The 17,485-nt window shown below is 34.1% G+C and overlaps 1 protein-coding gene across 1 annotated transcript in view; it reads left to right on the top strand.

The window, feature by feature from the left end:
• Nucleotides 1-17,485, top strand: part of LOC149786029 (E3 ubiquitin-protein ligase rnf213-alpha-like) — a 598,535-nt gene that overhangs the window by 527,692 nt on the left and 53,358 nt on the right. Inside the window, exons 78-80 of the mRNA XM_089976317.1 lie at nucleotides 2,464-2,498; nucleotides 5,530-5,627; nucleotides 8,786-8,930. Coding sequence (XP_089832443.1) covers nucleotides 2,464-2,498; nucleotides 5,530-5,627; nucleotides 8,786-8,930 — 278 coding nt within the window. The remainder of the gene's footprint in view (nucleotides 1-2,463; nucleotides 2,499-5,529; nucleotides 5,628-8,785; nucleotides 8,931-17,485) is intronic.

Consider the following 17,485-nt stretch of genomic DNA (forward strand, 5'->3'; position numbering starts at 1 on the left):
TTTACTCACAAAATACTTGTCTAGCTGGTTTTAAATGAAAATGGTGCCAGTCAAAAATGCCATCAGACATCCAAAATGGCTGCCATGGAAGCCATCTCACTTGTCCTAAATGGATGGTCATACTGATATGATGTTTTCAGTAAATGATTTATGGTGTCTACTTTGTGCTAAATGAAAATGGTGTAAATCCGATATCAAACATTGCCATCAAATCTTATTATTGCTGCTGCTTCTAAGCCAATAAACCAAAAGACTTATTATCATGCCATGAAAATTATGGCAGTTTGATGTACCATATGGCCAGCATAGTGGACATCTTTAAAATTTTGTTACGACTGCACCTAAATAGATGGTTTTTGCAACATGGGTTTTTTCACTAGAAGACTTCTTTTAGTCTCTAGTTCGTCTATTGCTACTTATATGCTAATAACAGCAGCTATGTTTTGAAATAATCTTTGTTATAGTTAGTTCTTCTAAATGAATATTTGAAGTGACATGGTGTTTTTACAAGAGACTCTTTATGGTATCTAATTGATCCAATAAGAAAATGGTGTTAATCAGACAGATGTTTTCTGAGCATGTTAACTTAAGCATGATAAAATAGTTTAGAGGCCAAATTGCTAATATAAGATTTTCTCAAGAATATCAGAAATGGTTTTAATGTTCTTAAGATAGAAAGAAAAAGTGGACTTGTATTAGATTTCTGAAAAAGAATTGAGGAGTCAGTATAGCATCAATTTCATTGAGAGTCTCTATTTTTCTTAGAAATGACCCTCACTTAGGGATAAATTTCATCCAATGTACACCACCATATAAAGTATACATTGTCCAAAGACTTAAATAAACCAGTATTTCTCAAACAAAGCTAAAACTCCACACGCAGCCAATGAAATTTTGTATACCTATCTAAATGGCCTGCTTAGATTTTCATGTCATTTGATATAACATAAAATTTCAAAAGTTCAGTACTCTCAAGTGCTTTGGTTGTCTAGACTTGTGCGTTAGTTTGAATTCTTTAACATTGCCACTTAATGCTCTACCTTGAGTGGGGGATTTCTGGCATTCTGCAGTTTTCAGCTTCCATGTTAACTTATGGTGTAACCATGTGTCTGGTGTCTGTTGTCCATCAGTGCTATATGAGTCAAATTTGTTAGAATAATCTGACATAAAGGCTTTTCAAACTGGTAAAAATTATGCTGATCCACTATGACCATTAATAAATATATAAAAAGCTTTGAATGAAGCTTCTCATTATGTAATAAAACATTGGTAAAATCTGACAGCATTCTGGCATTTAAGAATATTCATGTTTGCAAAAACTGATGACAGTTAGCCATCAAATATGGTCACAATTATTAAGAATAGAAAAACCTTTTACCACCTTCAGGCCATCAACAAAGCCAATAAACAGAATGTGACCAAATTTATCAGAAAGCATTCAGCTGCAAAGCTGATTTAAAGTTGTCAAAACAATGCCAATTTGCCATAAAAAATATGGTTGCAGTTAGCAAAAGTAAAACAAATTTATCAAAAAAAATTAGAAAGGACTTGTTCTGAGAAACCACTCAACAGAATTTAATTAAATTTAACAGAATTATCTGGGAATTAAGGCTTTTTATATTAGTTCAAGTGATGGAAATGCACTAAATAAAGCCACCATTACTAATAATAAAAAAAACTTCAAATGAATTCTATTCAAAATCCATTTGACAAAAATGTTATAAATTGTTGGAAACAAATATTGACATAAAACCCTTTCACATTCATACAAATGATGCCCGTTTGACATCTAGTATATCCATTGTTACAAAAATATAAACGTCTTTAAATTCTCTTTTTTCTACTTAAAAAAAAATCTACTAGAAAAGAAGCTACTGAAAAGAATTAGACCAAATTTGACAGGAGGAATCTTGGCATAAAAGCCCTGTTTTCTACATATGTTGCTGAGCTGTCAAATATGGGTGAACTATACCAGAAATGAGGGAAAGCATCTGACAACTGTTTTCATCTCCAACAGCATAATTTGAAGAAACTGTGACAATATAAGCGACCTTTGCCAATTACTCGTTCATTTGATTGTTTGATTAAAGCCAGCCAGGTGAAGAACCTGAGCCCAAAAAGGACATTTTTTTTCTTCTTCCAAAATCTTTAATTATGTGTGCCTTCTGATTGTGTTTCTTAGTCATTTTGAACATTTATATACTTGAGAAAAAACATCTGCGTCTGTGTCTTCTCTCCAGTTTTATTTTAGTATTTTTCTCCATCTCATTCAAATTTGGTGTGTACCTCCAATTATTGTGTGCCCCCATCCAGGTGTTGAGAACATGGGGATACAGTGTACTCTACTGATGGGATCGCTGTGAGTGGACTGGTGAGTGGGCTTTGCATATTCTTATTACTTTTAGGAACATGCAACAAGATATGCTCCCAATGCTTGACCACATTTTTTTGTTTATTTTTCAGCTTGTCCAAATGGTCACCCCTATGTAATTGGAGATGTAAGTATTAAAAACTTTCTATCTTGGAATTTCTGACAAATTAGACAATTTTGACATTTTTTCCCAATAAATGTTAAGATCTTTATAATAATTACAAATACTCCTGAAGTTTCTCCTCATTATTTGCTATCCCAACTGGGACTGTTTGTGGGTACGTATTGGGTGATTCCTTTCCTACTACATATTTTAGGCACTTCTGAAAGTTTAATTTTGACAGTTATACTATAAAATAATCCAAAGAATTTATAAAATGAAGGTTATTTAAAGAAATATTATTTTGATGAGTTGATCAGAAAGCAGGTAATCATTAATTTTTAGATAACCTGACTTTATCCACTTATGACATGATCCTGCATTAGCTGTCTTTTGTGCGATATTTGCTTACCTGCTATTGATTGCTTGTTATCACTCTGGACAAGTTTTTCTTGAAAATATTTTAGTCAGACTTGTGTTTCCAAGTTCTTAGATGAACTGAATAATGAGCAACATCCATTCACAATAATAAGATGATCTGGTATCTGATAGGTTGAACCTTACTTGACACTATTTCTGAACAGATTATGATCAAACTTGTATTAAAGCTTATATAATCAAAATCTCTGAAAATTTGATTATTAGTGACATGCACACAGATGTTATTAATTAGGTGACAGATGCTGATCAGAAGGTGCAAAATAGCTAGCATAGTTTCTGTCATGAACCTATTTTATGGTTACTTCTTATGGACACACTTGTATTAATTTGACCACTCCTTCAGCTACATCAGTATGTTTTTTTTAAAAAACTTCTTGCAGTATATAATTGATTCTATGTGCAAAAGATATATGTTTACTCTCCAGAATGGCTGACTTGATGGCCACTTATCCAGAATGGATGATTGTATTGATATGAGCTTTTCACTTTAATGCTACAGCATTATGTAACATCTCCAACTTGCCAGCCATAGTGGCCATCTCATAGTATTTTATCACTTCTACTCTTGAACAAATTATGGAATTTTTCACTAGAACACTTCCTGCAATATGCATTTGGTCTTGAGTGAAAATGTATATATAACCATCATATCCATGCTGTTGTGAACAAAGCTGAAACCCAGATTTCCTTGACCATGCGGTCAAGTCCAAAGTCACTCTTTGCAGTTTTGTACTTCAGTGACTTATGCAATGATGTTTCACCAGACATTGTATTTGGTTTTCAGTAAATAAATTAATTACTAACTTAATTGTCCATCCTAGGATGGGAGTGATAAAAAAAGTGATTTTAAAAAAAACAAAACCATACAATTTTAAATCCATAAAAATAATTTAGTCTACATTATTATAGTAACTCTCATTTGATATTGTGAAAGCAATTGCCTATATTGTTAATTATCTCTACTGGATATAGACCAGAAGAACGTGATGGTCCATCATCTATCTTTTGTCATTTGTTAGCTAATCATTTCCTAGTCAAAGATTTTTATCACTATTCTTTGACCAGTTGTAAGGATTGCCAGGAAACCTTACACACACATTCATCCATGGTCTAGTTGGTCCTAAATGAGCATAGTGCTGCTCAGACATTCATCATGGCTGATGTGGCAGCTATCTTGAAAATCTTCTTGTTCACTCTTCTGAATGGATGGCCATATCAGGATGGAGATTTTACTAAACAACTTTTGTTTGATGCATAGTTTGGTCTAAATGGAAATGGTGCTGATCTGGATTGAACTATGGGCATCATTGGAAGTATTGTTATCACTACATCTCCTGAGGACAAAGTCATTTGACATGGGGTTTTCACTAAAAGTCTTGTACTGTCTGTTGGTCTTAAATGTTTTGGGTTTAATGACATTTCATAGTGCAGGATAGGCTATGCATGGCAGCTAGTTTAATTGATGGTGGGAGAACCCAGGAAAACCCCAGTAAGAACTAATGACCCATGGGAAGCTACTAGCAGCTTTTTCACATGTCCATATTGGTCATGCCTGAGTCTTGGACTGACACAGAGGTGAGATGGCAGTGATTGTTAAATGCAAGAGCTTCAGACCACTCAACCACCCTAGCCCACCGGTCCTTGATGAAAAAGGTGTCAGTTTGATGCGATATATGCTCTCCACTGTGTCCATCTGTTATCACTATGCCTCGTGAATGGATGGTCATATCAACATGGGGTTTTCACTGAATGACTTCTTATATCTAATTGGTCTGAAATAAAAATGGGGCTGATCTGAAATGCAGTATGGCAGGATGGCAGTCATCTTGAAAATCCTGTTATTGCTACTCCTCCTAAACAGAAAGTCGTATTCACATGGAGATTTTACTAAAAGATTTCTTAAGATGTCTGTTTGGTCCTAAGTGAAAATGGTGCTTATCTGAAGCTCATTATCTTGAAAATCTTGTAATCACTTCTCCTCCAGAATAAAAAGTAATATTACCACTGGGTTTTCACCTGAAGACTTCGTGTGATGTCTAGTTGGTTTTAAATGACAGTATCCCTGTTTAAAATCTTCTATTACTCCTCCTGAATGGACTGTTGTATCAGCATGCGGTTTTTACTAAATGATTTCATATATCTAGTTGGTCCTAAATGAAAATGTCATTGTTCAAACATCTGATATGGCTGCCAGAGTGGCCATGTTGAAAATTTTGTTATCACTACCCCCAGAAGAATTGTCACATCAGCATGGAGTTTTCACTGGCAAACTTCTTATGATGTCCTACTGGTCATAAATGATAATGGTGAAAATCTGACATCCAGAGGAACTAACTTGAAAATCTTGTTATTGCTGAAGAATATCAGAAATGGTTGAAACACTCAGGAGCTAAAAGGAAGAAATGGTCTTATCTAACTTCTTGAAAGTTCATTTCAGCTAGTAGAATGTTAGTCCCTTTGAGGGATTCTTGTTACTTTCACACCTTATCTTAGGGATTATAGCTCAAGGACACTGGTCTGAATTTATTTTCTGCATAATTTACGTTTACAATAGCTACTGGAGGCAACAAAAATTTGTAATGGATGATTACCTTCTGATCTTTTTCTGTCTTTACAGTGTGGCCGTCCTTGGGTAGAGAGCAAATGTCCTGAATGTGGTTCAGATATTGGTGGTACACTTCATAATGCAAGTGAAGGAAATGTCCAGTACTCAAGGTAAGAATATATCCACTATGTTTTCATTGTTCATCACGGGGTATCAAAATTTAAAACAAACATGCACTCTAGGTGCAGCTGTAGATTTAGCTGTGTCATACACCAACATTAGATTGCTGCACTTACTTTTATTGAATACATCTTAAAGTTACAGATTCACGCCACATACAAGGAGTATATTGCAAGCTCATGTTTAGTTTAAACTTGGGGAAAATTGTACTAGTGTTTTTACCTCATTTGGTCATGCAGCCAAGTGAGCTTGTGGTATACCCATGTCCATCATCTGTCCATCATCAATTGCTTATTACCACTAAAGAGGCCATACTTCTGATACAGTTTTGATTAAACTTGGAATATGGACTTGTATTGTCAAGATCTAAGACAAATTATGTAATGAGCAAGATCAATGCATATTAAATGGTGATCTTGCACATGATTAGCTGAACTTGTTACTGTTCTGTAGTCTCTATTTCTTCAGTGTGATCTAACTAGGAATAGGACTTGTATTGTCCGGACAAAATACATTACCTGTTGCTTTTGCATTGCATACCTTTTCAGGACAGGAATTACCCTCATTCATTTAAGAAAAGTTCCATCATTCCATTAGATGGAAAGTTCAAGTAACCTGGTTTCAAAAGGACTAGGATTAATTCAACTGGAAATTGGCTTTGATTTCTCATCATTGAATTCGATGATGAGAATAAAAAAGAAGTGAAAAACAAAAACCTTAGTTTGAGTAAACTGTTGATGAAGTTTAGCTGCAAAGCTTCCTCCAGACATAATATTTTGCAGAGATACCTATCTAGGTATTTCCATAGAAATTTCTAATTCATTCTACTTACAGAACAAAATACAACAGCTGCCTTCCTTTAGAAAACTTTCCTAAAATAAAATGACAGGATTAATTTTAGAAACTTTGCTAGATACAGCAGTTTTTCAAGAAACTTCTAAAGAAATGCCAGTAAGGTTGCTATAGGACACACGGTACTAATTATATGGAAGAACTGTGAACCAGTCTAGAAATGGGTGAAGAAATAATAGAGTATTTACAGGTTTGGTGGTCCATAATTGGTTAGTAATGAAAATTAAAATTTTAGGAAAAATATCTTTTGAGAGCTTATCCTATGTGTAATGTAAAAAAAATATTGATAAATTTCTACTGATGCAATTTTAGCATTTTTACAGGCTTGACTCAGGAGTACTCAATACTGAAAGTAGCACCTGATTCATTTGGTGCAGAATCAATAACACGTGTTTCATGCACATGTATGTAAACAAAGTGCCGCGGGTCATATGGTGTTCTCCACACATAAGCTTGCACCAAGGTTAGATGTGCATGAAGAATTATAGGTGTCAATATCAGCACCCATAAATTTTAAGTTTTTGAATTTTGAATATGATAGTGTTTCCATATGTTTACCATTGGAGTGGAATTAGTACCGTGAGTCCTATAGGAGTGTCCATCACCATAAATAATAAAACTCCTCACAGTCGCACTGATCTCACTACTACAAGATTTAGCCCTTCAAGTGTCTCTACACAAAACCATATCACTTGATTCAGTATATCTTACTCCAAGTACTCTGGTCAACCAGTCTGATTAAGCAAACCAAAAGGCACTGGCAACTGTTCAGTAAAATGATAAAGATCAAATTCATCATGTAGAAGAGTTGCCAGTGTCCTTTGGTTTGCTTGACAGTTTTAACAGCCACCATACACATATTTGAATACCGGTATGCATTGTTGAGCAGGAGTTATAGGTTACTGCATTTGTATGGGAAAATATGAACGAGTTTTCAGATGGATGCTGCATGAACTTGTGAGTGCAGTATATCCTTCCGACAAAACGAATTCATATTTTCGCATACAAATGCAGTAATCTTTTTATTATATGCTCATTTTTTTAATTTTACCTAAGGTTTAAATATATAAACAAAATACACTACAAGAAACAACGTAAATGAATGAATGCCGTATTCCAAACTAAATACACAAGCGCAGATTTGACATTACAAAATGACATCATTATTAATGCACACATAGCTCCGCCCAGATAAATTTGAACTTAGTCGCGCGGTCGACATAACTTTCGAAAGAAAATGGCATGTCTAGTTAAAATTGAAATTTGCAGTCATATTGTGAATGAATGCACATTGCAACAACTTTTCCATTTGATCTGGAGTGAATATATTTTGGTATTTTGTTTTGATTCGATGAAAGTTTGTGATTTTGGACTGATTCACCTGTGCAAATTATACATGAAATACATCGGATTGAAGTGGCGTGGGAGAAGCGTTTTCACTTGTATGTTATTTGTAAGGACATAATCGTCCATCTTTTATATAATGTAGCTAGCCTAAATCTGTAACATTGTATCAACGTTGAATGTGCCAAAAGAGCTGGGTTTTTTATTGCAGTCCACGAAACATGTTTTAGTTCATTCAGAAACAAATTGAAATAACCACAACGTAAAGAGCCTCTTACACGAGTGTATATGATTTGTTTACAGCTCAAAAGTGCTGGTGTCTGCGCCATTGTTTGTTTACAATAGAAAGTAGTTCCTTCATTCACGTGAATGCTATATGTGTATTGTCGCGTGCATTCAGTATCGGGGAATATTGAACGATTCTGACAATGTAAAGTTAACGGGGGAAAAAATGAGCATATAATAATTATTGTTTCTGGATAACTCTGCCCGACTATATTGTTGAAAGTGTTCAATTAGTATGGAATATGGTACAAGAAAATTATAGGCAAAAATACAAGCAGCTGTATCAAGCATTTAAAGAAATCTGATGAAATGGTCACAACTATACCAGAAATCTCAAATTCTTTGGCCAAAACATTTTTAAAAAACTCCTCACAGGAGAACTATTCTGAAAACATCTGCCATATACAAAACTTGAAAGAAATGATCCTCCAAATTTCAGATCTGCTAATACTGAAGATTACAAACTTTAACAATGCACAAGTATGTATGGACTGGCTTAAAATAAGGGTTGTGGTGAAGATTTATAGACAACAGAGACTATTATCTGGAATCACAAATCCTGAATATTTATGTTGTTGATGAGTGAAACAAAAACAAAATGTAATATGCTATAGTAAATGTGAATGCAGGTCTTGTGAATAATATGAATTTTCTATTTCATCCATAGATCTACAGAAACAGGACACATCCTGGGTAGAGCAGATAACAGGACACAAATTGGTCCCAAGAGAAACCTTAACAGTGCAGGATGTGCCATTGTCCGCCTTCTTACTCACCTTGCCATGATGCTTGGAGCCAATTTGGACTCACAAGTATGTTTGCATCACTGTTCAAAGGTTCCGGTTTTTCCTCAAAAATATTAATGTGCACTAAAAAATCTCAGTCCAGTCTGGTCTGTAATCACATGACCATAAAGTAAAGTGAACTTAATGGTATGGTCCTGTGTCCATCAAGTGCTATGCATCATTCATTCATAGTTACTGTTGACATCTTTTCATGGACCACCCAACAGATTTTAACTGAATTTGACAAAAAGTATCTTTGATTAAAGCTCTTTCAAATTTGTGACAATAATTTAGATCAACTAAAAATAGAAAAACATTTTAAAAAACTTTTCAAGAAATTTTCAACAGAATTTGAACATATTTGACCAAAAGTATCCCAGATTGAAGCTTTTTCAGATGTGTTTAAGCAAGGTCTGTTCCATTAAAATATACATGTGACCCAGGGAAGGCATTTTTAAAGTGGGGTTCTCACCCATAGATGCAATTTAGAATTTTCTTATCTTTTTAATATGTACTCTGTCAATTCAGTGTACCCTGGCATATATTTTTTATGAACTGCCTTCCCTGGGTACTTAGTCTGTTTAAATGGAACAGCCCTAATGCCAATTCACCATTTATTATGGTCACCATTGCTCCAAGAAAAAGGAAAAACTTTAACTGACATCTTCTCAAGAACAACTCGACAGAATTTTACCAAATTTGAGATGAAGGTCTTTCAGATTTCCCTAATGATGCTGATCAATATGGCTACAGTTACTTCTCAAAACTGCTCAAAAAAAAATCCGTGGATGAAGCTGTTTCAAGTTTATTCAAATGATGCCAATCCACCATGAATTATGGATACAGTTCATTAAAATAGGGAAACCATTTAATGACATCTTTCAAATCCTCTGAACAGAATTTGATCAAATTTTACAGAAAGCATCCTACCACTCCAGTGGCTTAGTTGTTAGAGCATCGCCTTGGATGCAGGATGTAGTGGGTTCCATCCCCACCCAAGTCATACCAAAGACTTACGAAAATGGTAATAACAGCTGCCTTGCTTGGCGCTCAGCATTAAGAGGTTAGTGTTAGGACTGGTCAGCCTGGTGTCAGGATAATGTGACTGGTGGGACATCATGCTACAGGTATGCAGCATGATGCCCCAGTGCTAGACATCACTATAAACTGCCACACTGCAGACATAATAGCGATATGACTGAAAAATTGTTAAAGCTACATTAAAGATCCAAATCTCACACACACACACACACACACACACACACATGCGCGCGCACACACACACTGAGAAAGCATCCTGGCTTAGATGGTTTTTAGATTTGTAAAAATTATGCAAATCCACCAATAAATATGGCAATTTTTTTTAAGTTAAAAAACAACCAAAAATTACTTCTTAAGAACCACTCAACAAAAAACCAAATTTGACAGAAAGCATCCTGGCTTAGATGGCTGTCAAATGTTTACAAATTGCTGATACCCTAGCAAATACAGCTGCCTTCACTATAGACAGAAAAACTGATCCATAAGCAAAGAAACTGCTCATTGGAATTTGATGATGCCAATTTATTATTAAATATGGCCACTGCTACTAAAAACAGAAATCATTTGAATGATGTCTCAAAAAGCACACAACAGAATTTGACCAGATTGTACAGAAAGCATCTTGGCATGAAGGGCATTTGGTTTTGGTACCAAAATGACTGTTGGTACTGAATATACCAAAAAAAACCTAAATAAATTAATGTAAAAAGCCACTGAACAGAATTTTGTAAATATGGACAGAGAGCGTTTTAGCTTCAAGTCCTTTCACATTTGTATAAATGATGACGACCCCCATCAGATATGGTGGTTGTTAATATAAGTAGATGTTTACATGGTTTTATCTCAAAAGAATTCATAAAAGAAATTGACAAAAACAAATTAGGCCAGTAATTGATAAATCATGTTGATGTGCCATCAAGTATGAATAAAAACAAAAGAGACCATGAAACAGTTCTGTCCATAACATATACAGTCAAAAGCATAATGGAAGAAAATCTACAAAAAGCATACTGCTAATCCAGACTTTTAACCAGTTGTTCTTGCATTTGACAGTAGAGCATATGTCAGCTATAAAGCTTATTTGGACACAGCAGAAAATATTACCATATTTCATGTAAATTTTTGTACACAAAAAAATAATTATTAATTTCAGTGTACGAAACATTATGTAAAATAAATAATTATCATTTTGTGGTACTGACTGTGTACAAAAAATAAAGGCATCGTACCCAAACAAGTTCTATGTAATACACACTACTCAACAACCCAATGGTACAAATGTACAAAATAAACATATATTTTCTGTCTCATTCTGCTCTCAACTCAAGAATCCAATTACTATGAAAATTACTATGAAAATAAAAGTGTTTTGTTTATTTTGGGGGGTGGAGAGACAATAATGTTTCATTGTGCAAACTCATCTGCATTTAGAGCATACTTCATTGTAGCTGTTATGTTGGCAAAATGATAAAGATGGCCTAAACATGTATGGGTATTATTTATTGGTAAATTGTACACAACAATTAGACCAACAAGTAGATCTCCACCTTCCAAAAAGAAACAAGCAGAGACCTACTTGTGGGTCTATGCTACAGTCTGATTCCACATTTTCAGGAAACTAAGTACAATTTGTATTCTTATAGCAACAACCTCATTTTCAAATTACATTAAAAAATATAAATACAGTACACCCCCTCTTATAAGGCCACCAATAATGAAGCAGGAAATTGGGCTTATAATGAGGGCAGCATTTCTAGAGGAGGATGACAATGTGGGTATAGTATATACATATGAAGAAAGGCACAAGTACATTTAATTATAAAACATTTAATATTTTCATTATAAAATCACATGCATGAAGTGAAATAAATGTAAAACAAACTGTGTCATCATTTTTAAAAGAAAGTTATGAATAACCATTGATATAGTTTTAAAACTGTCTTTATAATTATGGTACAGATCACATCATCTGTCACTTTGTTGGTAACAGTCTAAAAAACAAACCAATCTTGTCACAATTAAAAATATCCTTGCTGTCGTATCCCCTTCATATATCATTTAGTCTTTTGTTCCAATCTTCGACAACTTCATTATTAACATCAGTTCATTCTCCAATAAGGACAGAACACTTAATATTGTGTCGCACTTGAAATATGTGCAACCATCCGTTATTTGCAGTAAAGTCGTCCACTGACAAAATTGTTGCTTTTTTGTCACGTTCAAATCAGGATACAAATGTCTCCTGGCTCAAACAATCTTCCTTTCTCTGTCTATTTCACCTTCCCACTTCTGCAGAATTGTTTCATTATCTTTCACGATATTGTTTATCTGAGTCTTCCCGACATTAGTTTTCTGCAAGGATCCTCGACCCCCCCACCCGTCAGTTGAATTATTTTCACTTTCTCTTCTAAACTGATAATTTTTCTTTTCCTTGATGACATGTTGATCTTTTTGCAGCAAGTTATTCATGTTACAATACTGATAAAACAATTTTGTATGCATCTAAACAAATTGCCGTGTGTTTTTAAAGGAAGTGATCTTGTCATGTGATTCATTAGTCGCAGTCTGGTACCCTATTTGTTTTTATACATTTCTTTACACTAAGTGAGAAAGCCAAAACGGATTTGATAATGTAGATTTTACCTTGCGGCAGTTAGGGTTCGTAATTTTGACAATTATTGTCAGTAGTAATAGCCACTAATTATCATAGTGAACAAGCTCAACATCTTACTAAGGAAAGCCATAAAGGCTATCAAACCATTTTCCTGCTGACTTGGGTATTGTACATCGATATTGCCACTTCCCAGCTGTTACTATTGTTCAATAATTGTAATCTTAACAATTATCAGTGACTAAACCGGACATTTTATGATAACACAGTTGTAAGGCTAATTGGATTACATGTACTTACCCTTTTGTATGGATTAAAATTAGAGTCTTTCTCGGTTTTTATGGAATAAATTTGGCTTCTCGTGAGGTATAAATGATATAATATTAACCTTAGTAGTACATGTACTTTACTCAACACTTCTTTCAGTAACGAAAACCTGACATCGGGAAACAAAAATCGGATTACTTAACACGTTATGAATAAAATACTGGTTCTGGATACATATTCAAATAAAATGCGGCCGCTTGTGATGGATAAATTTTATATTATTGCACTAATATGCTGGTCGCGTTAGCTGGGTGGCCTTTCACGAGTGGTACTTTTGAACACAAACGCGTCGGTACCAACGGATTCTGGCTGTAAGGCGCGGGTGGCCGCAGGTCAGGGGGGCTGTTCAAGAGGGGGACTACTGTAACTTAAAAACACATTTTAGTTAATATGCACTAGCATGTGTGTGTGTGTGTGCAAGAGAGAAACATTTTGTCATTGTACAAGACCATATTTATTCAGGGCAGTTTTTAATTGTAGCTTTTGCAACAAAAAAAAAAAATTATTTCCAGTTATCCAAAAATCCTCATGTATTAGGACACAACTATATTCCATTATCAATAAACACCTCTAAATCAACAATTCATTCTTGTTTTAATTATGATATACATTGTTACAATAACTACATGGCTATGCAGTGTTATGGTTATTCCAATTGAAACCAGATAGAGGGCAAGATTTGAAATACCCATACATTTTCAGGTCAAATATGCGAGGCTGCGAGTAGGGAAATGAGGCTCTCTTTAGGGAAATGAGAATCTGTCAATGTGCTATCGAGGCCATACAGCAGATGTTGTAAGGACCTGCAATCTTAAACATTACTTGTTATTCGAACTCACCAATAAAGATAACAACAGAGGGGTATATAGTAGAATAGATTCGTAACAAAATGTTAATTATATCCAAGTCAAAATAGTACATGCACTTAAAGGATTGTATATGTATGAATCGATTCAACAAAGCCCATGACTGTCAAATTGATGATAGAAAATGACAAGGCTTTTATAATTTATTTGTGTGTGACTATAATGAAACAATAAGACTAGTTCATCATTGGTCTGTGGTTTTCACTTTAGCATGTACTCAGATATAATTTTTGTTGGATAAGAAAACATCACAGGGCTTCCGAACTCATTTTAAAACTCACATGGTGTTTTGTTACGGTGATGGACTTAATAAGAAGAACTAATTAATAATAATTAAGGATTATGTTCTATGAAGGCCTTTGTCCAGTTAATAACACCAGTAGATATTGTAATGACAATATGAGATATTGTAATGACAATATGAGAGTTTATGCGTCAATCATTGTATTTTCTCAGCAACAATTCATTATTAATTTTTGTAAAAACTAAATGGCTAACACAGTATCTTTGATCTTTTTGCAAACGTAAATCTTCTTAGTAGAAATGTTATGTTCAATAATTTTAAGGATTTTTCAAAAAATACGAAGTGATATGTATGAAAAAATATGATACATTTAAATAATTATGAATTTGATAACTAGATTATGTACAAAAAATTAGAGGGTGAAATTTTTTTACATGAAATGCGGTATTTGAGTATAAATGTCTTTTGTGGCTTTTGATGAGCTAGATAATAATAATAATAATAATGTCTTTAATAAAAGAGGGTAACTCAATTAGTTAAATACAACTAATCTTCCCTAAGGCTGTCTGCTATAAAAATGCACACACACACACACACATAATGATCACTTCTGCTTAGATATACCTATAGGCTGTTCTGCAAAAATGTGGCATGTAGTAAAATTTACATCAAAATTATACCTTGTCATAAAACCTGATAAAAAGTAGAGATACATTCATACACTGAGTTTATATAAGAAAGACATTTTATATATACTCTTATAAATATGCTAAATTAAAAGATGCGAAACAAGCAAGTAATAAATTTGAAGAGTAAAATTGCAGTTAATCCCAAAATTCAGTCTTGAACTTATATTTTTCTAGTTTGCTTGTTAATATGTAGGTTTGAAATACTCTTACTGCATGTTTATTTTTTAAAAGATCTACTGAATTAGCAGATGAATTGTGATCAGGAAGTGAGTCCCATATTTTAACCCCCAAATAATGTAGACTCTCTTTGAATTGTTCATTGCAAGGTTTTATAAATTCTAAATTGTTGTTAGATCTTGGATTATATAGGGAGAAGACATTTTATAGAATAACTAAGTCATATACTCTGGACCAGAACCAAAATTGCTTTCATAAAATCTCTTCTCACATCTATTCATGACCTTTTAAATTCTTTGAACATTAAGTCCAGTGATGTTGCATCAGTGGGTTCAATAGTCAACCAAGCCACTCATTTTTGAAGATTGTAAATTCTGTTTAGTTGGAAACTAGTACAATTTCCCCATATTGTTGAACAGTTGTCAGTTGTTGGAAGTATATAAGCAGCTTAGTAATAAATTCTGGAGTCCTTTATCAGGCACTTTTATATTTTACTAAGCAAAGAAATTTTAAATGTGAGGGACCTAGACATTGTCTACTTTTTTCCCATTTAAGACTTTTGTCAGTGATTACTCCTAGTAGCTTCTCATCATTTACATTTTCAACTGCCTTATTATTAATGTACAGTGATATGTCTTTCTTCTTTACATGTTTTTTAGTTCCCATAAGCATGCATTTTGTCTTCGATTCACTTATTACCATCTTATTTTGTTTTGACCACTCCTCAGTTGATGTATGGTCTGAACTTAGTTTGCATTCCAGGGTATAGACATTGCTATTATGATGGGTAAATTGTTGTGTCAACTGCATACGTGTCAGTATTTGTACGCTGAGTACAGAGTGGAAGGGGCCCCGAGTGGTCTAAAGCACTCTCCGTTACGGATCACTGCCATCTCACCTCTGTCTGCGTCAGTTCGAGTCTCGGATTCAGCCAATGTGGGTATGTGAGAAAGCTTGCCAGTAGCTTCTCGTGGGTCAGTGGTTCTTTCCGGGGTTTTCCCGGGTTCTTCCTCCACCATTAATACTGGCTGCCATGTATAGCCTATTGTGTGCTGAAAAATGGCATTAAACCCTACAACACAACAACAACAACAGAGTGGAAGGTCACTGATAAATAGAAGATCATGGTGTACTTGAAAATAAAGTCTCAAAATGGTATGTTTCTGTTGCACCTATAAGCACTCTAAACAAATAAAAAATTTGCTGTTATTTTCAGTGTACAGGTCATAGACAAGAAAAGCTTATGGTATAGTCTTTTGTCCATCATCCATATATCCTTTAGCACAAGTTATTGCAACTTCTTTGAAAACTACTTTGAGGATTTCCGTGAAACTTTACATTTTTAACCCAAGGTCTAGTTGGTCCTTAGTGAAAATGGTGTTGCTTGGATGTCCATTATGGATGCCACAGCATCTGTCTTGAAAATCTTGTTATCACTTCTACTGAATGGAAGGTCATATCAACATGGAATTTTCATTAAATGCTGTCTTGTTGGTTGTAAATGAAAAATGGTTTTGATCTAACATCCAGTATGACCATCATGAAAACAATCTAAAAAAAAACTTACTGCTATTACTCCAGTAGGGATGATCATATATCATCATGGATGATGTTTGTTACCAAAATTGGTACATGTATGTTGAAATTTCTAAAGAATATTAAAGATGGTTTAAATATTCAGCTGTTAAAAATAATAAAAGGACTGAAGAAACAGACTTATCTTAGATCAGAAAATTGTTTGGCCAATAGAGCATCAGTTCCATCAAGGAATCATGTTTACTTTGACAACAGTTACTAGGACTACATTGGAATTCTACAAGAGAGAGCCTGCAAGGACAAATTACATTAGGTCATAAATTGCTTTCCAATGTCTTGTATACTTTTTGCATGTTTTCTTTTTTTCCTTATTCTGATATTCCAATTGCTTATATGTTATTAACATTTTCTCTTGTTTAAAGATACAGAAGTAGCAATTATGTCATTCTGCTGCATGCCAAGTATGTCTCAGCATTACACTGTGCTGTCAGGTGACAAGTGACATCATATCAATGATGTATCAGTGTAATAATAACATCACTTTGCACTTCACATTAGATATTGATTTTAAAACTGCAGAAATTCCATCAAATAAGGTCATGGTTGCTAAAAATGAAACCTCTAAATGACTTCATCAGAAGTATTCCCTCGGCAGTATTTGAACAGAAAGTAGCATCATAGATGCAAGTTAAATTCTAAACAAAATATGTTGATCAGCCATCAGATATGGATGAATTTACTAAAAATTAAATGGCATTTTGTTAACAATATATCAACAGAACTTGAAGCAATTTGACAGGAAGCTTCCTATGCAGGGTATATTCTAAAGCTGAAAATTTAGAGGGAGTTTTGAAAACAAAAGGGATGTTTCCCAAATATGTAAGGAATTTAACAGTCAAGAAAGGAAGGGCATACAAATATTAATGGCCAACTTTTGCACACATTTGCTCAGACTTTCGACACACGTTTTAACATAACTGTCACAGAATATACCTTACGGGTAAAACCTTGTGGATCTCTGGTATGGGCATTTGTGCCCAGTGAAAACATTCCTTTTATTTTTCATCAGATTAATGTTCATTTATGTTTGT

This window comes from Sinohyriopsis cumingii, chromosome 12 (genome assembly GCF_028554795.1).
Source record: "Sinohyriopsis cumingii isolate HCF-2022 chromosome 12, ASM2855479v2, whole genome shotgun sequence".
NCBI lineage: Eukaryota > Metazoa > Mollusca > Bivalvia > Unionida > Unionidae > Sinohyriopsis > Sinohyriopsis cumingii.